Source organism: Ovis aries, chromosome 22 (assembly GCF_016772045.2).
Source record: "Ovis aries strain OAR_USU_Benz2616 breed Rambouillet chromosome 22, ARS-UI_Ramb_v3.0, whole genome shotgun sequence".
NCBI lineage: Eukaryota > Metazoa > Chordata > Mammalia > Artiodactyla > Bovidae > Ovis > Ovis aries.
The window spans coordinates 32260449-32287415 of record NC_056075.1 but is presented as its reverse complement, the minus strand read 5'-3'; the positions used below and the strand labels follow the sequence as shown (position 1 = coordinate 32287415).

The 26967-nt window shown below is 43.6% G+C and overlaps 1 protein-coding gene across 6 annotated transcripts in view; it reads left to right on the top strand.

Moving 5' to 3' along the window:
* Nucleotides 1-26967, top strand: part of GPAM (glycerol-3-phosphate acyltransferase, mitochondrial) — a 68654-nt gene that overhangs the window by 1142 nt on the left and 40545 nt on the right. The window contains exon 1 of one of the 6 annotated variants that reach the window (XM_012102926.5): nt 10035-10135. The exons of the other annotated variants lie outside the window; for them this stretch is intronic. Coding sequence (XP_011958316.2) covers nt 10099-10135 — 37 coding nt within the window. The 5' untranslated portion in view covers nt 10035-10098. Of the gene's footprint in view, nt 1-10034; nt 10136-26967 lie in introns of those variants that run through there. 6 annotated transcript variants of the gene reach the window in all.

Here is a 26967-nt window from a genome sequence, read left to right as displayed (position 1 = left end):
GTGGCTGTCTTAATCTCCAAACGTTTCCATCTGTGTTGTCTTAGTTCTCAAGCCTTGGTATCCAGGTTGTCCCTGCTCTGTTAGTTGCTGTGGGAGGGTATCAGGGCTTGGTCCCACAAGGCTGCCCCACAGGATGGGAGATTGTTCTTCCTGCTGATACTGGGGGGTTCCCAGGGAGTTTTCTCTACTGAGCCTGCTGGATTTCTTGAGACTCTTCAGAGTCATTGGTCTGAGAAGTTCATCAAAGTGAATCCTGCTTCCGCTTCATAATTTTCAGGGAAATGTGAAGAGGTAGAGGGTGAGCCCAGTGCACAGAGTTATAGTTCCTGATCCTGATCTAGCACTTGACGTGGTAAGACTAGGCACCTACCTAGGGACACTGGCTTTGAGCTGCTCTCTGTTCTCAAGAGACCCGTCTCCCTCCTCCCGCCTCCTCTTTTCCAGCCGTCTTGGGCGTCTGGTCCTACAGCATCACAGCCTGAAAATCTAAGCCAATGCCCACAGTTAAGGGTATCTCCCTTATCTGGTCATCTGGTAATTTTTGTTACAAGGGTAGTAGAGCATGGGGGAAGGGCCATTCAGATCCACAGCTGACGTTTGCCTTTTCCACTTACTATTTAAATTGTTTAAGTCTCTGTTTACTCATCTGTAAGAGGGTTCTAAGACTTCTTTCATGGGGTTCAGTTCAGTTCAGTCGCTCAGTCGTGTCCGACTCTTTGCAACACCATGAATCGCAGCTCGCCAGGCCTCCGTGTCCATCGCCAACTGTTACCTTGGTAATAAAGAATCTGCTTTCAATGAATAGCGGTGTGTGCCTGCTGTGTGAGGGGTGCTGGGATGTAGTGGAGAATGAGGCAGAGAAAGCTCCCTGCCCTCAGGGAGGTTACAGTTCAACAGGGTGGGGGATGAGAGGTGGTAAACAAAGGAACAAAACAATCACACAAATAAATAGGTCGTCCCTGTCTGTGATGAGAAAAAAGAACAAAGGACTTGATTCGGATGGGGGTGGAGAGCTAGTTGAGAAAGTCCTCTTTGATGAGCTGAGTGATTGCTAAGACTGAGTTGCTGCTGACTGGTGTTTGATGAATCCTTGACCTGCAGCAGGATTGAGGCAGACGAAACAGGGGCCTCCTGACTCCCTGTCCAGTGCTCTTCCACCTGGCTGCCTCCACTGCTGGAGAGAGGCGGGCCCAAACTCCAGGAGGACAGAGGAGGAGCTGGTCAGTCCCTGGAGTCCAGTATCCTCTCTCTCCTGGGATTGTTTCTATCAGCTGAAAATCCCTAACCCCTTCCCAGGGATGGCAGGGGTGACTGGGGGTGCAGAAAACAGGTTCTCTGTGTCTTTCTCCCCCAGGTTCCTAAACCTCCATCCTGGATGATTAACCCACCTGGGGCGGTCATCTCTGGAGGTGAAATTCCAAGCACAGACAGGCTGAGAGGAGAGTGGCGAGGGTGGGGCGAGTATTTCGGGGCAGGCACATCATCTTCTCTGGCTGCCCAGCAGTGCGCTCAAGACTGCCCCGCTTCCCCACCCACTCAGCCTCCCAGGAGCACCATGTTCCTTTCCCACTGCACACAGTGGCTTTTGTGAGCCCTCTGGCTGGGGCTTCAGTGACAGCTCTTGTAAGGAGCTGGTTAGCATTTTTTCCAGACAAAGCTAGAAGTTCCAGGAGGTGACGGGAACCCTGAGCCTGCAGAGAGTGATGAAAGGAAATGGTCAGTCTTAGGTTCCTGAAAGAACAGGGTCAACATCTTCAGTTCTTCTCCACCTTCCCACTGGGGACCTTGTGCCCATGCCCTTCAGAAACAAATCAGTTCTCCCTCCACCCCCTCTTCCTTAGCTGGGGCTTCATTCTTTTGCTTTCATGTCTGCTAGCCAACTCCCACCTGTTGCTTGCTGGTCACAACAAGGCTTCGTAGGACCTCCCAGGGCCATCAGCGTTTTAGCCAGTGATGACTGAAGCGAGCAGGCTTGGCAGTAGGTAGCAGGCAGCAGGACTGATAGCTTAAGGCACGTAACTGTCCTCACCTGGATTCAGAATTTCAGACCCTGTTTGGTGGGACAGTCACAAAGACTGGATGTTGAGAAAGGAAAAGAGATGCCATGCCGTAAATAACACAGGAGACAAGACCATTTCCAATAAGACTTTAAATAGCGAGTGGTACCCTGAGGTCAATTCTCCCCAACAGGTCAAAAGAGGAAAATGGCAGGATGTTTGCAATGGGAAACTCACCTTCACCGTTCAGTTATCAGAACCCACACCCTTGCTAATCCCATCAACGTGGAACCTAGTTCTTCAGCCTCTGAGCAATATTTCAGATGTTTAAAGGGGCTCCTGGTTGTCACACTGAGTCAGCTAATGAAAACGCCTGGTCATCACTCCTGGGCTCCTGTGTTGTCTCCCTACCCTCCCCTCCCCTTCTCTCAGCGCATTTGCTGGGTGAGCTTTGCATCTGGCTTCCATCCAGTGGCCGGCGGGGCTGGCAGGAAGTTCAGCTGAGGTTGGCTCTGTCTGTTGGGCTTCAGTGTCCTGCCAGAAATCAGGTTGACCAAAAAAAAAAAAAACCACCCAAAATGAGTCTTGAAAGAAAGCAACATCCATTTTCCTGTGGGCTGGACTTTCTGTGCAGGGAAGGGGAGCTTGTTGTGGAGCTTAACCCTGGGAGCTCCTGGTAACAGTGTCAATGATGTTTTCCTTTGAGTCAGTTCCAGAATGTGACTATGAGGAACAAGAGCCTGGGAAAAGTGTAAACCTTGGAACTGAGAACCCTTCTCAGTCTTGGCAGTAGGGCAACAACAGGAGGCTCGAGCAGCAAGTGGGCAGGAGGCTGGCTGCTCCCGCTTGTAGCCCTGCTCCAGCCCAAACAGCTTCAGGGACCAAGGGATCTGACCTGAGCCATCGCTCAGTGGGCCCCTGGCACCTGGCCCAAGCAGCAGCAATCCTGACCCCTGCCAAGCTCTTCCTGGGCACATTTTAATTATCTCGTGGGCTGATACTCAGGATGAGTCTGCCAGGTAGGATGGAGGTGGAGCCCCCTTCACTCCACCAGGCAGAAACTGCATGCATGATTAGATAATAGAAAATGTGCCCTCCACATCCTCAGATCATATGGGTCCTTGGAGCAGCACTGTGTGTCCCTTGTGCTTTGCCATTGCTCCTTCCAGTGCCCCCTTGCCACACAACCACATCTAATTAGCTCTGTGACTCGGGGCAACAAGGTGCAGACACTGCTCTCAAGGAACTCAAAGCCCAATGGAAGAGATGGGTAATTAAGCAAGCAACGTACTATGGCCTTACAGTGTACACAGTGCAGCCCTAGAGCAGAGCAGCTTATTCTCAGGGAAACTGCTGTCCCCCCGTTTTCACCCCCACTCCTGCCTATCCTTGCCTTGGAATATCTTCTCTGTTTAAGCTGAGTCTCAAGCCTAATTCTTCACACAACTCCAGTGGCTGCTCACAATACCCAGACTCCAGACTGCAAATAGGTGCTGGTCTATGAGGTTTTTTCTAGTCTATGATGACATAAGAACTGAGGACAAAGTAGCAGCTCTTTAAGATGGCCATGGATATTCAATTTGAGAAATTTCCCATTGTTCTGAGAAGCTGTCGGTCCTGCTTGTTGGGCTGTTAAAACATTCTTTTCTTTCATTACATGATGATGTTTGTAGACTGTCAATTTCTGCTGAGTTGAATTTGAATATTTTGACTGGGCTGAATAAAAAAGCAATAGTTCAAGGCTTGGGAATCATTGCCCAAAAAGCTGCTCATCACTGAAAGTAGCACCTATGTCCAAACCCAAGCAGGAGCCCCTAGGGCATCTGTCTTAGTATCTGATTTTCCAGTCTGCAGCAGAGTGGCAGAGCTGCTGTATTCAAATTCCACTTACTTCCCCAAGACACTTAGCTGCCTGTGGCAGCCCAATCCTTAAATAGACTCTACTGTTTTCTTGGCGGCCCAGGCTCCTGTATGTTTAATGCCTTGAATATCCAATTTCTGGGTCAAACTCATGAAAATCTAAAAGGGAATGATCCATCTCAGAAAGCAGTTGGAATGGAAATAAAAGCCATTAGTACTCACTGTTATCAGGATGTTTAATTTTTCATTAAAATTTCAAGATAAAAGTTGATCTTGCAGAATTGTGTTAACTGAGATCCCCATCTTCCACTGAGATGCAGCTTAGAGACTTACTGGAAAAGATGCTGGTACTCTAGCTCAAAGTTGCCTTTTGGGGGACCCTCTGTCTACACTCTTAGGTTAGAGGGCCTTGGGGTCCAAGCATCTGCTCTGGTTAGATGAAGTCTCATATTGCACTTGGTTACCCTGCCATTCCAGGTATTATCTAGGGCATTGAAAATCGCCCCCCTGAAGCTTGATGGATAGAAGAATATGTCCACCAGGCAAACCAAATCCCAGTAATATTATACAAGGTGGTAAAGTCCAAATTCTTGGGCTAAAGTTGAATGTTTGTGTTAAAAGGTGTTTAAAATGAGTGACTCATACAAGGTTTAGCTAGTTAGCTGTAAGGAGTGCTTTGTTTGACCTGTTTTGCAATGCGGGCTTTGCTCTGTGCTGGCAATCGCAAAGGAGACCCTCACATTTGGACTCAGTGCTTTTTCGGGTCAAGAATATAACTTCTGTGTGTTTCTGGTGGAGACCCTCTTCTCCTTCTGCCCATCTCTCCCCTGGGTCCCAGCATGTCTCTTGACACATAAGAGGTCAAAAAATTGTAGATTGGTGACAAAGACAATGCAAATGACTAATATGTTTTAGAGAGACTCAGTTTTTGGCAATTTCTACTTGACTTAATATGACCACTTAATCATTAATATTTTTAACTTGCCTATTTAATTATTAAAAGAAAAATAATATTTTGACTTGATGGTTGTGTTTAGTTTGCAACCCTAAGGAAAGGAAGGAGTGGAAAGACGAAGCTGGTGGGCAGTAAAGACTTCTAGGTGAACACTCTGTGTTCTGAGTTCTGGTCCCCTAGTTCCAGAACCTTCCTAGCTGCTTATTCAGGGGATGGCCCAGACTGAAGAGTTGTGGTCCTTTTGAACTGGTGTGATTATGTTTGGTTTACCTGGGTCATCATGCCAACATGACCTTTCCTTCCCACTGAACCCGTCTCTCTTACCATAGGCAGCCTTCTGGCTGGTTAGCCTTGAGGTCTGGCAAGAAACAATTGTAGAAGGTTCCAGGGGATGTCATCAACCAGCTGTTGATATAAGGCCCTGGACAAGTCTCATCATCTCTCTGGGTCGTGGTTTCCTAGTGAAACACGTTTGGTTGGATTAGAATGTCTCAACCTCGGCACTATTGACATTAAGATTAAGGGTCACAATTTTTTTTGTGGACCTGTCCTGGGCATTACAGGATGCTAGCAGCATCCTAGTCACTGGATACCAGTGGTATACCTCCACTCTTGTGTGACAACAAGAAGTGTCTCCAGATATTTCCAAATATCCCCAGTGGGGAACTATTGGATCAGATGACATCTAAGTTTGAGAAACCACATTCAGTTCAGTTCAGTTCAGTCGCTCAGTCATGTCCAACTCTTTGCAACCCCATGAACTGCAGCACACCAGGCCTCCCTGTCCATCACCAACTCCCAGAGTTCACTCAAACTCACGTCCATTGAGTCGGTGATGCCATCCAGCCATCTCATCCTCGGTCGTCTCCTTTTCCTCCTGCCCCCAATCCCTCCCAGCATCAAAGTCTTTTCCAATGGTCAACTCTTCACATGAGGTGGCCAAAGTACTGGAGTTTCAGCTTTAGGATCAGTCCTTCCAAAGAAATCCCAGGGTTGATCTCCTTTAGGATGGACTAGTTGGATCTCCTTGCAGTCCAAGGGACTCTCAAGAGTCTTCTCCAACACCACAGTTCAAAAGCATCAATTCTTTGGCACTCAGCTTTCTTCACAGTCCAACTCTCACATCCATACATGACCACTGGAAAAACCATAGCCTTGACTAGATGGACCTTTGTTGGCAAAGTAATGTCTCTGCTTTTCAATATGTTCTCTAGGTTGGTTATAACTTTTCTTCCAAGGAGTAAGCGTCTTTTAATTTCATGGCTGCAGTCACCATCTGCAGTGATTTTGGAGCCCAAAAAATAAAGTCTGAAACCATATTAGGAGTTGTTAATTCATCCTATTTTATTGAGTTCCGACTGTATGTTCTGTACTGGATTAGTTTTTACAGCCTAAATATACTGGTATTCCAGTGCCATTTGCTTCATGAAAATCTGAATTAGAGTAGGAAGGTGTCTACACAGGCACTGAGGTAAAGATTGAAAAAAAAAAAAAAAAAAAGAACCAGAAGTCCTATTTGGGTTTTTTTTTTTTTTTTTTAGTTTTTATTGAAACAATGTTCTTTTTTAAAAATGTATTTATATTTTAAATGAAAGATAATTGCTCTATAGAATTTTGTTGGTTTCTGCCAAACATCAATATGAATCAGCCATAGATATACATATGTCCCCTCCCTCTTGAACCCCCCTCCCATCTCCCTCCCCATCCCTCCCCTCTAGGTTGTTATACAGCCCCTGTTTGAGTTCCCTGAGTCATACAGCAAATTCCCGTTGTCCATCTTGCTAGCCTCATCTGTATGTGAGGACCTAATGCTTGGTGTATATAAAAGCACATAGATCATAGTAGACATTCAATAATTAAAATCATTCCTCTTCTCTCTCCCCCACCCCAAGCGCCAGCTCTGCACAAAGCAGTAACTTTGCCAGCCTTGCTCTTCTGTTTCTGGGAATCTGCTCTTATCCTACCACGTGCCTGCAACTCCTCCCTGTCAAGCCAATAGGGATATGTCATTTCAAAAAATAAATCTCTAACTGTTAGTTTCAAGGAGGGCTTGTCTCACTAGACTCAAGTTGACTTGGTCCATCCATAAAGGGACTGCCTCTCCTTAGCAAAGAGAAAAGATTCTCCAATAACCAGAGATTTGCAGATGCCATTGTTTGCTGTTGGTTTAGCACAAAAATGACTGTAAGGAATTGAGGATGACAGAACCCTCACTTTGTGGGTTATCAGGACTCCTGGGGCATGGATAAAGTCATGGGTCTTATCATTTCTCCTGGGTTTTAAGTGTCTCAAAGGGCAAAGCCCATGCACTGAACATCCCTGGCAGGTCCAGCACTATCTCCTCCAGGAAAAACACCCTGGTCTTTTGTAGACTGACCCAGTGAGAGAAATGGTGGTGTAATAATAAAAAGTTAGGTAAGAGAGTTTGAATCTGCAATTTTCCTCTCCATTTAGACCCTGACCGGGGTGCCAGGCTCATGAAGACAGTGCAGTTCTCAAAGGGAAAAGGTTCACGCTCAAATTCCAACTCTGCCACTGACTCTCCAGTTGATCTTGGGCAATTTATGTTACTTTCCTGAACCTGAGCTGTCATACTGGTGAGTCTGCAATCAGAAGGGTTCGTCCTCATAGGGATGTTGTGAGAATTAACTATAAGAACATATGGAAAGCATATGGCACAATTCTGGTAAATACCAAGTATTCGATAGAAATCAATTTTTATAATAGTAGGAAGGAAATTAAATATGACTTTAAAAACAATACATATAGTAGATGTTAAACAGACAACAAAAAGATGGATGAAGAGGTATGAAATTGACTTGCTATGTTACCGATAAGAAAATAGGCTCAGAAAAAGAAAGAGTGGGAAGAGGTACCCAGGACATCATTGCTTGTTAACACAGATCTCGCATCTCTAGATTCCCCTTCAGATGCTGGTTCTACCATGCTGGAGCTGCCTTTCTGTGTCAGAAGGAAAAAAAGTACTCAGCAACACTTGTTCAAGACGGCAAAGCAGGCTTTACTCAAGACCACTGTGATAAACATAGGGACTACTGTAATGGGATTTTGCAGAAGGGGAGAGAGAGGGGGCTTAATTCCAAGTACAGCCTGGACAAGTGGGGATTTATAGCTAAGGAGTAGGTTGGGGGTCAGTGGGTAGAAAATTGCCAAGAGGAAACATCATGGATGAGGGGGATTCTGGGTGGACTGACCTCACAGGATTCTTTGCCGAAAGTCTAAGGTGTCACCTTGGGGGGATGGCAGAGGAACCTAATCAGAGGTCAAAGGTGGGGACTCTGGTTAAACTGACTCAGCAGCATTCTTATGAGAATTGGATTTTACAAGAAATCACACATGCAGGCCTCGGAGAAGAGAAGGTTAAGGACTGTGACTAAGGTTTGAATCTTTGTCATTCTTCAAACATTTAAAGCCCATATTTAGAAAATTACATACAGACTGAGGAAAATTCACCTACTGGTCTAAGATAAGAATCATATGTTGTTTCCAGAGGGATTCTTTCTTCAGGGTAAGAGAGAAATAAGAATTTTTATCTACCGTGTTTTTAATGCCTTAGGGCTGCCCGAGAAAAAATCTATGCAGTGAGGAGGCCTTGTCCTCCACGGCTCCAGCCCACACCAGCCTTTGCTCACATACCAGCTAAGCACTACAGAAACCACCTTTGTTCCTGCTTCCCACCTTCCCAAAGTTCAGCTCTTACCTTTCAATCCAGGCTCAAGATTCTGGAGAGTTGATCTTTTGCTTTAATGCTGATATTCAGGCTCGAGAGCCACTCTGATTAAACAGCTGGGCACCCTGTATGCTCACTTCCTCAGCGAGGCTTCAGGAGATGTCTCTGGGTTGGCTCCGACCTGTGATTCACGTCTTTCACCTCTTGCCAGTGAACTCAGACATTTGCTTGGGAAGAAAAGACTGAACTTTTCAGGCTCAGTGGTGGAGAGAGGAAGAGTTTTAGCAATCAGAATGCCTTGGCTTACTTTGTCCTTCAATCTTGCCTACCTTGGGCCTGCTGGGATGAAGGTTATGTGGGTCTGTTCGCATGTTGGCAGGTGAGAAAACCTATCATTACAATGTGAATGGGACCGTGGTTCAAACAGAATACCTTGTTGTTCAGTTGCTCAGTCACGTCTGACTCTGCGACCCCACAGACTGCAGCACACCAGGCTTCCCTGTCTGCATCAAACTCTCCTGTTATCTTCAGTGATGGTTATAATTCAGTTGAAAACTTGAATTAGTAGAGTCATAACTCCCACCAGAATTTCATTGTCTATTTTGCCTTTTTAAACCTAGTTAATTCACTTGCTGTCTTTCTTATTTGATGAGCACGCATTGGGATGTTTTTCTTTTACTCCCCTCCTCCTCCTTTGTTTAATCCCCTTCTAGGAAAGCATAGCTAGAATTATGACTTAAAGGAGGGATCTGTAAATTACAGGCCAAACCCTTCCCCCGCTTGTAAACAGAGTTGTGCTGGCACGCTGCCACATCGCTTTGTTCTTGTCTTGTCATGGTTGGTTTCTACAACAGAGTCCAGTAGTTGTGACAGAGACCCTGCAAAGCCTTAAATATTTATGATCTGACCCTTTATAGAAAAAAAAAAAAGCCTACTGATTCCTAATTTAGAGTGTGTGCGTTGGAGTTAAAAACACCTTGGTTCAAATCAGGTCTTAGTTACTCACTCGCTTTGATATTGGAAAAGCCTCATCACCTCTCTGATACCTAATCTGTACCATGGGGATAAGAAAGACTCACCTTGGAGAGTAGCTGTGAGAATTCAGTGAGATCGTGTTTATAAAAAGTTGCAACTCTGTGCCTGGCACAGAGAAAGAGCTCAATAAATGTAGCTATTATGATGATCATTCATTCCTTTAGCTAACAAATACATGTCTTAGTGCTTTCTCTGCACTGAGCTTCGGGTGCTGCAGCTGTGACCGAGGCATAGATGATCCCCACTCTCATGGAGCTTACATTCTAATGGGGAAGACAGACAATATGAAGAAAACAAATCAAGAGGTTATTTCCAGCTGGTGACGAGTGCTATAAATAAAACAGGATAGTAGGAAGGAAGGTGACAAGGCAGGGGACAGAGTCAGCTCAGTTGCTACCTGAGCTGAGACTTAAACATAAGAATGAGTCAGCCATGCAAATAGCTAGAGAAGGAATGTTCCTGGCCGAGACAATAAATCAGAAGCCCTGAGCCAGAGGTGAGCTTGAGATGGTCCAAGAACAAAGTGATGGCCTTGGGGACTGGGGCACAGTAAGCAGGGGGCGATGATGGTAGAAGATGAAGGAGCAGAGGTCAGCACAGGTAAGAATATGTCATTGCTTGGAGACCCTGGGAAGACGGCTTTTAGAGGCATGGATGCAATCTAAGATTGTAATGGGGCAGAAATGTAACCGAGTCCTTGGCCTCATTTGGTGACCTTTGTTGTAAATATATTATTCTTCCTTTTTGGCTTCTGGCATTCATCACTGTTAGAAACAGGAGGAGAGTAGGGGCCCTAGTGAGCTGGAATCGGAGTGGCAAACCCATCACACCACCCTAGCTGGGCACACCCACCTTGCTTGGGCTTTTCTCCTTACAGTACCTTTGACTCACCCCAAAGGTCTTCTGGCCGATGCTTTTACCTCTTGGAAATCATTCTTTATCAGGAGACTTGAATGCTTCTCCAGGGGGAGCACTTAAGGTAAAAAAACAGTTAATGTAATTTTAAAACCCCCTAACAAATTTCCCACAACTTAAGACAACCAGATAATCATTTGGTCCCTAGGGTCACTCAAAATTCATAGCTCAGTTCCCATAATTAGCATTTCTTTTGTATGTGAGCCAAGGAACAGGGGTGAAGAACCCTAGTGATAATAGTGTACCTCTTTGAGGTTGAAAAGAAAGCTGTGATACAATCAGATAAACTGCTTTGAGTTGCCAGTAATAACAGTTATACAGTATTTGCCAGTTCAAAGCCCTGCTACATATGTGGCTCACTTACACGTAAAAATGTGCATTTAGTTATCAACCTTGATTCACTTGGGATGACTCCTCCTCGCTCTCGTGTTCTCTTCTTCATTCTCCTCCTCCTTCATCATTTTTATCCTCATCAAAACCCTTTATTTATTGACCCCCTTCTCTCCTGGCTAACAGTAATTAATACTTGCTTTATAATGTGCAAGTATGTGTTTCTGTCTCATTTTGTTTCAGACATTGTTAAAAGAGCAAGATATGAAGGTGGCTGTCTTCCAAGCCATGCTTTCAAACACTGATTCTTAAAATCTGGGGTCCATAAATGATCATGGATGGGGGTCATGAGCCCCCTGAAATGGAATAGAAACCATTTACATATACATTTTCTTAAAAGGAGAAAGTCTAGAGTTTCATTAGACTCTCAAAGTGTTCCCTGATTCCGAGAAGTTACAAACTATTGCTTTAAAGACTTTACTGACTCAATCTGCAGTGTGAGTTTCAAAGGAAAATTCTAGAACTTTTCTAAGTGGAAAAGGAAAATTTGTTGAGTTGAAGCTGGGGAAGCCGGTGATTCTCAAAATCACATTTATCAAGCATGATCTGTGAAAGCAAGTGGGGTTGATAATTGGATCAAATGCAGCCTTCCTTTTAGAGGACCTGCACATTTTCCTGGGAATTCTTATCATGACTGCAAACATTATATAGTTCTCACAGACATCGTCCTAGAGCCTTATGGATTTTAACTCTTATTCCTCAGAGTAACTTATAAAGTCTGCACAATTATTAGTCTCGTTTTACAGATGAGGGGAATGGAGCATGCACAGATTAAAACCATACATTAAGTTTTATATTCAGCATCCAAGACCCTTCGTTGTTCTGGATAATATAGTTTGTCCAGCTGTAATTAATAGTTCAGAATAATTATCATTTTGGATGTGTCCGAATAGTGGTCATGTTGTAACCATGAAGCCCAGAATTCATTAATGACAGGATGTTTAAAGGTGGCAGCTCTGGTTTCATAAATAAAAGCAGATTGCAGGTCATGTGAAGAGGAGAGCCAGCTGACTACTTAATTTGAATTTAGCTGAATCACAATGGTTTATGAAGTGTGGTGACTGACCAAGTAGATAATTTTATTATTGTAGCTATTATTATCACTAAGAAATTTCTGCTGTGTACATAAGGCATACTATCGCCCTGTAGAGCTTAAAGATAGCTAAACCTTATCTTTGGGAGGCTAAAGTTCTTTCATTCCAGGAGTTGATTAGTTGATGGGACTTTAGATATAATTCACCCTTTGCCTAGATTATATTTATTCAACAATTAATGAGCAAGTGACCTAGAAATTTAGATGGCCAGTTCACTAAGAAAATCACTTATAAATAATCTATAGGAAAACCAACATTGTGTATATTAAAGTTTATTTAATCCCACCTGTATCCTCTAGTGGCTACTAGGAATTCTACAATTCATGTATGTGGGCTAAATTTACATACAGAGGTAAAATAGGAACACAGGGCTAGAACAGAGACCCTCTGGGAAAAAAAACACTTGACATAATTTCATAAAGGGGGAAATGTATTGCCATCTTCTAAGCAAAATTGAATATGCAACAGGAACAGCTGATATATAAATTATCTTAATTGAGTGAAGGGTCAGACTTAATCCCACACCAAGCCAGCAGAATGACAAAGTGGGCCTAGGAGAGAGGATTTCAACCCATGACCCTCAATTACGGAAAGCCTGTCATTTAATACCTTACTTCATGCTGAAGGTCATCCTTGCAACAAATTTCAAATATTTTATGGAGGAATATGATGATGACCAGCAGAAAATATGTGGTTAAAGCCACAGTCCCATTCCAATGTTCTTGCCTGGAGAATCCCAGGGACGGGGGAGCCTGGTGGGCTGCTGTCTATGGGGTCACACGGAGTCGGGCACGACTGAAGCAACTTAGCAGCAGCAGCAGCAACAGTCAACTGTAATACATTTATTGGGGTTTCACTTTATATCAGGTAATTTAGATCACTGGAAACTGGGTTGATAACACTCTTTGCTTTGGACAGATTTTCTTTTGGGCAAACTGTAAGTTAAAAGAGACAGTTTTAAGGAGTGTGTTTAGAATACCCAGCAGAATAACTTTCCCAAAAGAAAATCTTAGAATGTTTATGTCCCCAAAAGTAATGAAAGTAAATGTATTGAAAAGTGTTCTAAAAATGAGCCTTAGTTGAACTGCAATTGATCTTTCCTCTAATTAGACTTAATAAGTAAGTTTCTAGCTGACTTTTAACTCATTAGAAAAAAAGAATAAATGTACAGTAGTTTTGTTTCTCCTTGTCCTCTTCATGAATTTTTTTTTTTTTTCCTTTTTGACAAAGACTGATTCTAGGAGAAGAAAAATAAAAATATGTCTGTCTCCAGCCATGTCTAGCTTTCCCTTTCAAGTGTTTTCCAATTCCTTCCTTCAAGTGTATTCGGCACTTGTGCACTTTGCCTTGCTCTTGATTGCAGCGTTCTTATCCATGGTGGACCACCTCCCACTGTGTTGCTGGTTACCACTGAGGAGCTGGGCTCCTGTTCTCCCTTGCATTATGTTGTTCCCACTACTATGGCTCAGGAAGTGGGTGTGGGAGAGGAATGGGAAATCTGCTTCCTACCTTCCTATCAGATTGGGTACATGCCTTCCCCAAGACATGTGAGTCCTGAGCTCCCAAAACTCTAGGTTCATATATTTCTCCTTGAATATTTCTGTCCCTGGAGCTATCTGTGTCCAGGACTCTTGACAGGTGTAATAGCCATTCACACCTCCTTTCAGTTCAGTTCAGTTCAGTTGCTCAGTCGTGTCTGACTCTTTGTGACCCCATGAATCGCAGCATACCAGGCCTCCCTGTCCATCACCAACTCCTGGAGTTCACTCAAACTCATGTCCATCGAGTTGGTGATGCTATCCAGCCATCTCATCCTCTGTCATCCCCTTTTCCTCCTGCCCCCAATCCCTCCCAGCATCAGAGTCTTTTCCAATGAGTCAGCTCTTCACATGAGGTGGCCAAAGTACTGGAGTTTCAGCTTTAGCATCATTCCTTCCAAAGAACACCCAGGGTTGATCTCTTTTAGAATGGACTGGTTGGATCTCTTTGCAGTCCAAAGGACTCTCAAGAGTCTTCTCCAACACCACAGTTCAAAAGCATCAATTCTTTGGTGCTCACCTTTCTTCACAGTCCGACTCTCATATCCATACATGACCACTGGAAAAACCATAGCCTTGACTAGACAGACCTTTGTTGGCAAAGTAATGTTTCTGCCTCCTTTATTAAATGTTAATTAATTGTGTCTTGTATTTAGGCATTTAACAAATAGATCTTAAGCATCTGTTTTGCACAAGGCACTATTAGGTGCTAGGGATACAAAGGAAGGGGATGGAAGATATTAAGATAGACATTTAAGAGGGAGAGATGATGGCTAATTACATATGGCTAATTCTACAATTAATTAATGTTCATTATAATTGTGATACATTCCCTGGAGAAGAAGCGTATGACAGGGGACCTGCCTTAGTCTGAGGGTCAAAAAGCTTTTCATGAGGAGTGAGATTTGAACTATGTTATGAAGCATGAGTGGGTGGAAAAAGAGGGCTGTGGGGGAGACCACTGCTGGCAGAGAGGGTAGCTTGTGCAGAGGGAGACCAGAGTCCCTTTTTCTTAGGAACTGAAAGAAAGCCGTGGTGACTGAAGTCAGAGAAAAAGAGGGCAAGTGGAAGGAGATGGGGGGTGGTGAGATTAACAAGGATGGAATGTGCCAGGCACTGGCAGTTCTAAAGGAATAACTGAAAAGATTTTTCATCAGTTGGAGTGGGGGTCAGGCAGAGAAATGGAGGTGTTTGACGTTGTCTGTGTTGTACTTTCAAATGTTCATCCTGGCTGATGTGTGCCATGTTTGGGAGGGTGATGGGTAGGAAGCAGACATGAGGCATTCTAGTTGTTAGCTGTTATGCTTCCAGGGAAGATGGTGAGGCCCTCAAATAACATAGTTCAGGTAGAGAGGACGATAAAAGGAGATGAGTTTGAAAGCTGGGGTGAAATTGTCAGACGTTAGTATTGGATCGAATATGGGAAGAAGTTAAGAACAACTAGGTTCCTAGGTTCCTGGTCTGCTAAGGACGGAGTGTGGAATGAGAATGAAGGAGGGCCTTGAGTTAGTAAAAGATGCCAAGAAAAAATATTCAGGTAGGTAGAAAGCAATCCAGCAGGACATGGGGTTGATTGTGAAAGCTGAGAAAAGTCTTACACCCAGAGCCTGAGCTTGCTCAACAAGCCATCACTATTCAATAATCTGGCAGCAGGTTATGCAACAGTAGGAAGGTCCTGGATAAGTCTGGGCAAGCACAATTTAGCCCACATTAGGATCCCTCTTTCAGAAGACGAGATGCTTTGTTTTCAGTCAGCAACTCAGCTCCACAAACTATCTTGGATCATATGTTCCAACAACCGACAGCGGTTTTCAGAGAAGTGGACTTGAGCAACATTTAGGAAGAAAAGGTTTTCATAAAAGACATAATGTCTTCAGAGGTGCAATTCTAGGCACAACAAAGACAAACTTTTAGAAAAAATAGTAGAGGTGAGCTTATTTGCAAAGCAGAAATAGAGACACAGATATAGAGAAAGAATGCATGGACACCAATACGGAAAAGAAGGGGGATAAATTGGGAGGCTGGGATAAACATGTACACATGGCTATGCATAAAATAGATTTCTAATGAGAACCTACTGTGTGGCAGAGGGGGGGAACTGTAGGGCATACATTAAGTCAACCTAAAAACTGCATTCTAATACACAGTAGGTACAGACAAACATTGTTTGATTCCACTTATATGAGGTACCTAGAATAGTCAAATTCATGAAGTCAGAAAGTACATTGGTAGATGCCAGGGACTGGCGTGGGGGAGTGGGGATGGGAAGGGGGAAAGGGGACTTTGTGTTTAATGCGGACAGAGTTTCAGTTTAGGAGGGTGAAAAATTTGGGAGATGGATGATGGTGGGAGTTGTACAACATTGTGAATGTACTCAGTGCCCCTGAAATGTAGTGTTAAATATGGTTAAAATAGTTTTATGTTGTGTGACTTTTACCACAATAAAAACATTTCTCAAAAAAGATAAAATTTTATAATGTCATATAGGGTAGTTCTGGCCTGTTAGAGGCTCCTGAATCTTTTCATTCCAGACTGGGGCCTTTGTTTTATCCAGCCCAATCGAAAGATTCACTGAGGTGGTTCTGATAGTCACTAGGGTTTGTCATAAATGTTTAGTTAACTTGTCTTGGGCACATGGTGGGATTACACTTCTTCACTGTCTTGCTTACATATGATGCTTTGTCTGATGAAATGGGAACAGAAGTGATGTGAATTAAGACCTAGTGCATGGTTCTCTACACTCTCTGGTCCCAGCCTCAGCAACTGAGGAAGCGCATGTCAAGTTGGAGCCTCCCTCAATGACCTTATAAGCCCCTGTAATAACCCACAGTTTCCATGTAGCATAGGCAGATAATCTTTGTTGCAAGACTCTGAGACATTTGTTACTGAATTGCAACCTAGCCCATCCTGACCAATACCATGACATTCTCCCCAGAACAAAGTAATCTTAATGGCTCAAATGAGTTTGGAAGGTTTCAGGACAAATACTTTGCCAGGATTTCAGCTCAAAGGAATAGGATATCTCTTTTGTCTCTGGAGTCTATGCAAGAGGAGAATCATAATAATAGTTACTATCTATCTAGTAAATCTCACCACTTGGCAGGCAATATGCTAATTATCTGTATACATTATTTCATTTTACCTCAAAGTAACCGAGTGAGTAAGGGAATGTTAGCAAATCCAATGTTAGTTAGCAAATCTAATGTTAGTTAATTTTTTTTTAAATTTTATTTTGAATTGAAGGATAATTGCTTTACAATATTGGTTTCATTTCTGCCATGCATCAACATGAATTAGCCATAGGTGTACATATGTAGTAAATCCCCTTTTTAAATGAGAGAATAGGGACTCAGAGAGGTTAAATAACTTTCCCAGGGTCACACGGCTGGTAAATGGCAGAATTCTGACTGGAACCTAGTAGCTCAGTTGGTAAAGAATCCACCTGCAATGCAGGAGACCCCGGGTTGATTCCTGGGTCGGGAAGATCCGCTGAAGAAGGGATAGGCTACCCATTCCAGTATTCTTGGGCTTCCCTTGTGGCTTAGCTGGTAAAGAATCAGCCTGCAGTGTGGGAGACCTTTTCGATCCCTGGGTTGGGAAGATCCCCTGGAGAAGGGAAAGGCTACCCACTCCAGTATTCTGGCCTGGAGAATTCCAGGGACTGTATAGTCCATGGGGTCACAAACAGTTGGACAGGACTGAGTGACTTTCACTTCACTTTCATGACTGGAACCTAGGTGGTCTGTCTTCAAAGTCCTGGCATGACTCTCAGACATTCTGCTGGAAGGACTCGGGGTTAGCCCACTGATAGCCCGACTGGCAGCAGCTCAGTTTTTAAGCCAACCATCTCTGAGTATCACTATCCTCAGCTCCTTCATGGAGTGGGGTTTAACATGAAGATATGCTTTTCAGACCTGGGATCTGGTGGCCCAGTCCTAACTCTCAAGCTCTCATCCACACTGACTAAATAACATATCAGTCATACATTTGAGCTCTAGAATTGGAGGCATCTGATTTCAAATTGGGGTTCTTCCAAGTACCAGATTTATCTCTCCCCATGCCTCAGTTCTCCCATATGGAAAATGGGGATTTATTCATTTTTTAAATTAAAAAAATTTAAATTTACTTAATTGGAGGCTAATTACTTTACAATATTGTATTGGTTTTGCCATACATCAACATGAATCTGCCACGGGTGTACACGTGTTCCCCATCCTGAACCCCACTCCCTCCTCCCTCCTCATACCATCCCTCTGGGTCATCCCAGTGCACCAGCCCCAAGAATCCTGTATCCTGCATCGAACCTGGACTGGCGATTCATTTCATATATGATATTATACATGTTTCAATGCCATTCTCCCAAATCATCCCACCCTCACCCTCTCCCACAGAGTCCAAAAGACTGTTCTATACATCTGTGTCTCTTTTGCTGTCTCACATACAGGGTTATTGTTACCATCTTTCTAAATTCCATGTATATGCATTAGTATACTGTATTGGTGTTTTTCTTTCTGGCTTACTTCACTCTGTATAATCGGCTCCAGTTTCATCCACCTCATTAGAGCTGATTCAAATGTATTCTTTTTAATGGCCATTGTGTATATGTATCACAGCTTTCTTATCCATTCATCTGCTGATGGACATCTAGGTTGCTTCCATGTCCTGGCTATTATAAACAGTGCTGTGATGAACATTGGGGTACATGTGTCTCTTTGAATTCTGGTTTCCTTGGTGTGTATGCCCAGCAGTGGGATTGCTGGGTCATAAGGCAGTTCTATTTCCAGTTTCTTAAGGAATCTCCACACTGTTCTCCATAGTGGCTGTACTAGTTTGCATTCCCACCAACAGTGTAAGAGCGTTTCCTTTTCTCCACACCCTCTGCAGCATTTATTACTTATAGATTGTTGGATAGCAGCCATTCTGACTGGTGTGAAATGGTACCTCATTGTGGTTTTGATTTGCATTTCTCTGATAATGAGTGATGTTGAGCATCTTTTTATGTGTTTGTTAGCCATCTGTGTGCCTTCTTTGGAGAAATATCTGTTTAGTTCTTTGGCCCCAAAGTGGGGATTTATAGTACCTAGCTCACGGGGCTGCCTGGAGGACAGGCACCTTATTTGCCTGTTTGCTTTCAGATCTAGTCGCCACCCTTCTCGACTCGACTCCTTGTCTGGGGAGGGGCTGGGGAGTGAGTGGGGGAGGTGGCCCCTGCACCTCCATTCCTTGGACTCCCTTGCAGTTTACTTAAGCCAGTAGGAGGACTGGCAGGTGATGGGAGGCCAGAAAGGGGTAAAAGCCAGGGAGGGCGGCCCCCTCTTTCTCTAGGGACATCTCTAGTGTGATTTCGGCTCCTCTTAGGTGGCCTGTCTCTCCTTGGTCCCAGCTGTTGCCTAGTTGGTTCTGGTTCCTGGCTCTGTTAGCACCTGACTTTGTGACTCCAGCCCCAGGGCAGGTAGTGATCTTCTATTGCTAAGGGCTGCCTCACTGTCCCCTTTGGTCCTTTCAGTTCTAAGAACTTTCTGAGTAGAACTCTATTCAAGTTAGCTAGAGACTTCCCTGGTGGCTTAGATGGTAAAGCGTCTGTCTACAATGCAGGAGACCTGGGTTCGATCCCTGGGTCAGGAAGACCCTCTGGAGAAGGAAATGGTAATCCACTCCAGTACTATTGCCTGGAAAACCCCATGGACAGAGGAGCTTGGTAGGCTACAGTCCATGGCGTCGCAAAGAGTCGGACACGACTGAGTGACTTCATTTTCACTTTCAGTGGCTGTCTGGCACGGGCTCTTTTCCAATCTGCACTGTGACTAATACAAAGAATTGCTTGTGATCATGCCTATGAAGTACTAAGAACTGTGCTTGGCCTGTAATAATTGCCTAGTGAGTGGCAGCTTACAAAATGTACTGACTTACCTCTTACCTAGATGTTCTGAGGCCAATTTGCACCAGGCAGGCCTCTGCTTACCCCAAAGTTCCTGAATCAAGGCTCATTTCTCTCTCCAGGCTGTCTGAGTCCAGAGACCTGGGTTTGTTTCGATGCATTCTTCTCTAATCTTTATAGGGTAAAGGGCATGTGGATTCCTCCTCAACATTTGTGACACGTCATCACTTTCTTTCTAATTTTCCAAACTTCTTACTGCAGCTTAAAAAGCCCTGCTCTATCTGGCCCCTTCTGTCTTCCCAACCCCTCCTTCCACCACCTTCCCCCTCACTCCCTCCAACCCGCACTGGCCTTTGTCCAGTTCCCTCTGCCAAGCTCTGTCTTCCTTCGGGGCTTTGGCAAGTATAGTCCCCTCTTCTTGGAAAGATATTTTCTGGTCTTCTTTCTCATCCTTCTCACATCCTCACCTCAGCGTAGCTGCTCCTCACTTGGAGAGGCCCTTCCCATTACTTTATCTAATATTAGTCACAGGTGACCAGGTGCTGTTGGAGTTTCATTGCAGTGTCCCTGCCTCGTGGACTCTCCCCACCCCACCCCTTCTACTCAAGATAACCTCTCCCTCTCACCCAATCTAGCTTGATTGCACAGGGAAAGCAAAGGTCCCTTCAGATTTTGTCTTCTTTTAGGAACAAAAAGACTGCTAATGGCACTGACTTAGGCTTCTTCAACAGAACCTTGGGACTTAAACCACAGAGCCTGGCTATACCCCTAGAAGAAGGAGAAATAATTTTCCTTTCTTAAGAAAGAGCTAACAGTTATAAACTGGGGAAAAAAAACCCCAACAACTCACTGGGGAGCTAATTCCTTAATTACCCAGCTCTAGCAGTTACTGATCCAGTGTCCCACCTCCAACTCTCGAGCCGGTGTCCTACCCTGAGGCATGTCCTGTCACTTAGTCATGTCTGACTCTTTGCAACCCTTTGGACTGTAGCCCACTGGTCTCCTCTGTCCATAGGATTTTTCAGGCAAGAATACTGGAGTGGAGTGGGTAGCCATTTCCTACTCCAGGAGATCTTCCCAACCCAGGGATCCCACTCGCATCTCCTGTGTTTCCTGCACTGCAGATCTTCTCAACCCAAAGATCCAACCTGTATCTCCTGTGTCTCCTGCACTGCAGGAAGATTCTTTACCTGCTGAGCCATCAGGGCCTGAGGCCTTGCTAGTGACCAAAAGCCTGCTGCCCACCTTCCTTCCTGGGGTCGGGGTGGGCTATCAGCTCTGTCAAGTTCTGCCAAGCTTGAAGGAAGATGCCAAGGCAACTCTCCCAGAAGCTAGACTGCCTCCTGCCTGGCTTATTTGAAGTTTTTAGATTAGTCTATTGTGAAGCCATTTTCAGTGAAATTGAAGTACCGGTTCTGTCATAAATGTGGTAAATGTGAATCAGGGAAGCTGGGGGAGGTCCCATTCTCTCCTGGCCTAAGTTACTTTCTAAATGGCAGGCTCCAAGGTCACATCCATTGCCATTCCCCAGGGTGATACACTAGCAGGGACTATTTCTCAACACTCTTTCCCCTCCATACACCTGAGTTATTCTAGCAGCCAGGACTGTGCTTAAAAATTAAAGATGAGTCAGGAATGCAATTTGTTGGGAAGATACCCTGGAGTGGGAAATGGCAACCCACTCTGGTATTCTTGCCTGGAAAATCCCAGGGACAGAGGAGCCTGGTGGGTGACAGTCCATGGGGTCACAAAGAGTTAAGACATGACCGAGTGACAGGACATGCAAGAAACAGAAAACAAGATTTAAGTGGCTTAAAAACCAGTCTTGTGTGATTGGTAGTATGGGGTTTGGATAATAAGTTGCAGAGCACATAGGGAAAAGATTGAAAAAGAAACATGCCAAATGTATCGGTTACCTTTTACCAGGAAAGAAAAGCTTTTCCAGAAATCCTCAAGTTTGATTTTCTCTTAGGTGTCATTGCCCAGAACTGGATCATAAGACCATCTTAGCTGCAGGAACAGTTAGAATAGTAAAAAGCAAGATTATCATCATTAACTCAGATACTTTGATTCACTATTTTCTCAGGGCTGGACAAAAGATCACCCTGAATAAAATCAGGCTTCTGATAGCCAGGAACCTGCAAGGAATGGATAGCAGACAGAGAGGTCTCAGTGTTTGTTCCAAATCAACAGAGTTCTAGAGGCCACAGTCTACTGAACTTGATGCTGATTTTTGAATCTTTTGGGACACAGTGATCAAACAGGAGTTTGTCTTCTAGAGGGTCTCATTCTATGCCGCCTGGCAGGCAGTAGGAGTTCTATACATATCTATAAAAAAAGAAAATGAATCTAGAGGAAAGCAGATGATGAGAACAGCATGGATTCAGTAAGAGTAAGACAGGACAAACTTTATTTCCTATAAAAGTTTCTGATAGAGTAATTGTTATATCTGAGATCATGGAGTGTCATAGATATTTTATCACTGAATTTTGGCAAGTCAGTTGACATTGTTGCTCATAATACTCTTGCAGAGGAAAAAAAAGCACGTCTCATAATTCGACAGATGTAACTGAAGCCATACTTAGTGAGACGTTTATAGCAGTAGAATATCTGTATTAGAAGAAAAGACAGTTCTCAACTCCAATCACTGATTTCAAGGTGGTATTTCAAGGTGTTAAGAGTCCCAGCCTTTATAAGGGGTGTTCTCACCACCATTCAGTTCAGACTAGTTTCTAATTTTCATTCTTATTTGTTCAAACCATAGGGTGTTTTTTGGTCTTTTTTTTTTTTTTTTAACATGTTAGTTTCCAAACATTTGGGAATTTTCCAGGTATGTCTAAATTAATGATTTCTAATTTCCATTGTGGTTAGAGTATGTTTCATGTGATTCGAAACCTTAAATCTATTGAGTCTTGTTTTATGACAAGTTTTACTAAAACACGTTCTGTATTCACTTAAAAAAATGATATTCTGTTGATGGGTGTAGTGTTCTATAAAAGTCAACTAGGCCAAGTTGGTCGATGGTATTGTACAAGGTTTGAACATCTTTACTGATTTTCTGCCTACTTGCTCGGTCATGGAGAGAGAGATTGAACTGCTGTTTATAGTCATGGATTTTTCTATTTCTCCTTGCAAGACTATCAGTTTTTGATTCATATATTTGGAAGCTCTGTATTAGATGCATAAATATTTAAAATCATTTTCTCCCTTGTTGGATTGATTCCTTTATCATTATGAAATGATCCTCTTTATTTCTGGTAATATTCTTTGTATTGAAATGTATTTTTTATGATAGTTAACTCCCTGATGTTCAAGCTGGTTTTAGAAAAGGCAGAGGAACCAGAGATCAAATTGCCAACATCCACTGGATCATGGAAAAACCAAGAGAGTTCCAGAAAAACATCTATTTCTGCTTTATTGACTATGCCAAAACCTTTGACTGTGTGGATCACAATAAACTGTGGAAAATTCTGAAAGAGATGGGAATACCAGACCATCTAGCCTGCCTCTTGAGAAATCTGTATGCAGGTCAGGAAGCAACAGTTAGAACTGGACATGGAACAACAGACTGGTTCCAAATAGGAAAAGGAGTACGTCAAGGCTGTATATTGTCACTTTGCGTATTTAACTTATATGCAGAGTACATCATGAGAAACGCTGGACTGAAAGAAACACAAACTGGAATCAAGATTGCCGGGAGAAATATCAATAACCTCAGATATGCAGGTGACACCACCCTTATGGCAGAAAGTGAAGAGGAGCTAAAAAGCCTCTTGATGAAAGTGAAGGAGGATAGTGAAAAAGTTAGCTTAAAGCTCAACATTCAGAAAACGAAGATTATGGCATCTGGTCCCATCACTTCATGGGAAATAGATGGGGACACAGTAGAAACAGTGTCAGACTTTATTTTTTGGGGCTCCAAAATCAGTGCAGATGGTGACTGCAGCCATGAAATTAAATGACACTTACTCCTTGGAAGAAAAGTTATGACCAACCTAGATAGCATATTCAAAAGCAGAGACATTACTTTGCCGACTAAGGTCCATCTAGTCAAGGCTATGGTTTTTCCTGTGGTCATGTATGGATGTGAGAGTTGGACTGTGAAGAAGGCTGAGTGCTGAAGAATTGATGCTTTTGAACTGTGGTGTTGGAGAAGACTCTTGAGAGTCCTTTGGACTGCAAGGAGATCCAACCAATCCATTCTGAAGGAGATCAACCTTGGGATTTCTTTGGAAGGAATGATGCTAAAGCTGAAGCTCCAGTACTTTGGACACCTCATGCGAAGAGTTGACTCATTGGAAAAGACTCTGATGCTGGGAGGGATTGGGGGCAGGAGGAGAAGGGGACGACTGAGGATGATATGGCTGGATGGCAACACGGACTCAATGGATGTCAGTCTGAGTGAACTCTGGGAGTTGGTGATGGACAGGGAGGCCTGGCGTGCTGCGATTCATGGGGTTGCAAAGAGTCAGACATGACTGAGCAACTGAACTGAACTGAATATAGCTACCCATATTTCTTTTGATTAGCATTAGCATGGTCATTATTTTTCTTTTTGAATATAATTTTATTTATTTTAATTGGAGGCTTATTTTTCAATTGTTTAACCAATTTTTCTTTACATCTAAAGTGATTTTAACAGATGACATATAGCTGGTTCTTTCTTCTCCAGTCTGACAATCTTTGCCTTTTGACTGAGGTGATTACTTAAACATGCATGAATTTAAATCTGCCATCTTGCTATGTGTTTTCTCTTTATCAATCCATTTTCCCCCCTTTCTACTCACTTACTGCCTTCTTTTGGATTCATTGAGTGACTTGTTAAAAATGACTCTGCTTTGTTTTCTTCATTGATATACTAGCTACAACTCTTTATTTTGCTTTTATGGCAGTTGTAGTATACATCTTTAACTTACCACAGTTTACCTTCAAGAGTTGGGTTGGCCACAAAGTTCGCTTGGGTCTTTTTAGGTTTTCCAGATCTACTTAATATGCTTAATATTTCCTCTACTTTTTTGGACTTACAGAATATAGTTATAAGTATTTTTTTATATATGCCACAGTGACCCTGGAGGCTTTGTGTTCTAAACGGAGTAGCTACAAGGTGGAGATAGGCTGCCTATTTAAGTTGGTGTTGGAAAAAACTCTCTTGGTGACCAAAAGTGTCTTAAGTGGGGTGTATTTACCAACTCTATCACCTCTGTCATTTCTGGGATTCTTTCAATTAATTAACTTTTCTGCTTACTGTGGTTCATTGCTTCCTGCTTCATTTTGCTTGCCTGATGACTTTTGATTGGAAGGACAACATTGTGAATTTTACCTTGTTGGATGCTAAATATTTCTGACTTCCTATAAGTATTCTTGTGCTTTGTTTTGGGACATCCTGTCTTTGGAAAGTTTGATCCTCTGGGGACTGCCTTTTATTTGTTAGGTAGGACCACAGCAGTGATATTCTAGGATTAATTTTACCCCACTACTGAGGCAAGGGGTTTCCCAGGTGGCTCAGTGGTAGAGAATCCGCCTGCCAATGTAGGAGATGCAGGAGACACGGGTTTGATCCCTGGGTCAGGAAGATCCCCTGGAGGAGGGCATGGCAACCCACTCTAGTATTCTTGCCTGGAAAATTCCATGGACAGAGGAGCCTGGTGGGCTACAGTCCATGGGGTCATAAAGAGTCAGATGCAACTGAGCACTGAGGGACTTTCTGAGTTGCAAATTATGAGATTTTCCAGTCTAGGGGCCAGGATCAAGCCCTATATTCCTGGTCCTGTAGGTTCACTGGGCATCTTTTCCCTCGGCGTTATGGGAACAAGAACACCTCTCTGGTACTCTTCTCCCAACTCCAGCTGTTTTGGTCTTCCTGGTCTCCTGGTTCTAACTCCTCAGCTCAGAAAGTCTGCCTAGCTCTTCCTGGATTACTCTGTTTGCACTATAGCCTGGCAACTCTTTCTAGGCAGGTAGCTGAGGCAATAATAGCGCTCAGCCTTGCTCATTTCCCTTCCCTTATGGAGCACCGTCCTGCACAGCTGCCTTTTAAATATATTTTGCTAGTTTCGCTTCTGCTGTTGTGTTAGCAGGAGAGCGGATTTAGTTCTTGTTGCTCTGCCATGGCTGGCTAGACTGGATCTGGATTACTATGAATTATTGCTGTTCTGTTGATGAGAGACTGCCAAGGTTGTCACTTGTTTCCAAAACAATCCTCATTAATCTGTGCTTCACAATCCACATCTCCTTTGGGTGCAGTAAACTCTTGTGTAACGGGTGTTACAGAAGAGTTGCATACAAATAAAGTCTATGTAAGACAACTAATTTTCCCCTCTAGCTTACATTTTCATTCCTGTGATGCTCTACTTCATTTCTCATTACTTTCTCTTTAACAGTGACTTCAAATCCTGTGACTTTCCTCTATTTTCTTCCTTCCTTTTCTTTCTTTCATGTCAGGGGCCAATAATCTGTACACAAATTTCACAGTATTTGGGGATGAGAATTCATCTTATTCTAGTCAACATTGGCCTTGAATACCTAGGTGTGTACTCGCTTGGGGCGAAGGTGTGTGTGTATGTGTGTGTGTGTGTTTGTGTGGAGAGGGGTTGAATAAAAACAGGGTCCTTGACTTCAAGAAGCTCAAAATCTTTTAAAAAATGAATAAGCACTCCCGCTGTTTTGAATTGTTTAGGGATGGATTTATAAACAGTAGAAAGTGCAAGGTAAGTAATGCTTCTTTCACTTCTTGTTCCTCAGCTTCAACAAGTATTTACTGAGTGTTTCCTCTAAGAATACACTGTATGTTACCCGAGAAACAGGCACTGATGATGAGTTCATAATCTAGTGGAGGAATGACACAAACTGATAAAGACCCAAGGTGTGGTACCACAGCAAATCTGTGAGATTTCACTTGACAGTGTGAGTATAGAGGGTGGACAAGATGAGGGAAGGCTTGGAGACCTAGTTTAGCAAAGAGCTGTCAAATTCAGGGGAGAGTGGCGTGAGCACAGTTAGGAGTACCAGTGCCCAGGGCTTGATGAGGGAAAATCAGAGAGGCTAAAGGAAGGGGCTCCTGATGGAGAATGGTGGGGAAAAAAGAGGCTTCTCTGTGAAAGTCTTAGATGCTAGGCTTAGGCATTTGGACTGTGGGGAGCTCTGGATGGTTTTCGATGGGTGGAGAGAGACAGAGATTGCCTGGCAGACAGGTTCATGTGTGCAGAAGAGGTAAGGACTGGTGGCAGAGGCGCCAGGACAGGGATTATGCCTTAGTCATCTTTGTATCTCCATCTGCTGTCTATGCGGGTACTCAGTTCAGTCCCACTCTTTTGCTACATCGCTCACCAGGCTCCTCTGTTCATGAGATTTTTCCAGGCAAGAATACCGGAGTGGGTTTCTATTCCCTACTCCAGGGGATCTTCCTGACCCAGGGATTGAACCCATGTGTCCTGCATTGTAGGCGGATTCTTTACGTGTGAGCCACCAGGGAAGCCCATTACCCCTCCCCATCTGCTAGTTCATACTTCATGCCTGTTGCTGAAGTGCAGGTAAAAGGTTATCTTTTACCTTCTATCAATAAATTATTAATCTCTTTATAACCACTGGCCTTGTCAATGGCAAGACAAATATTGTGAA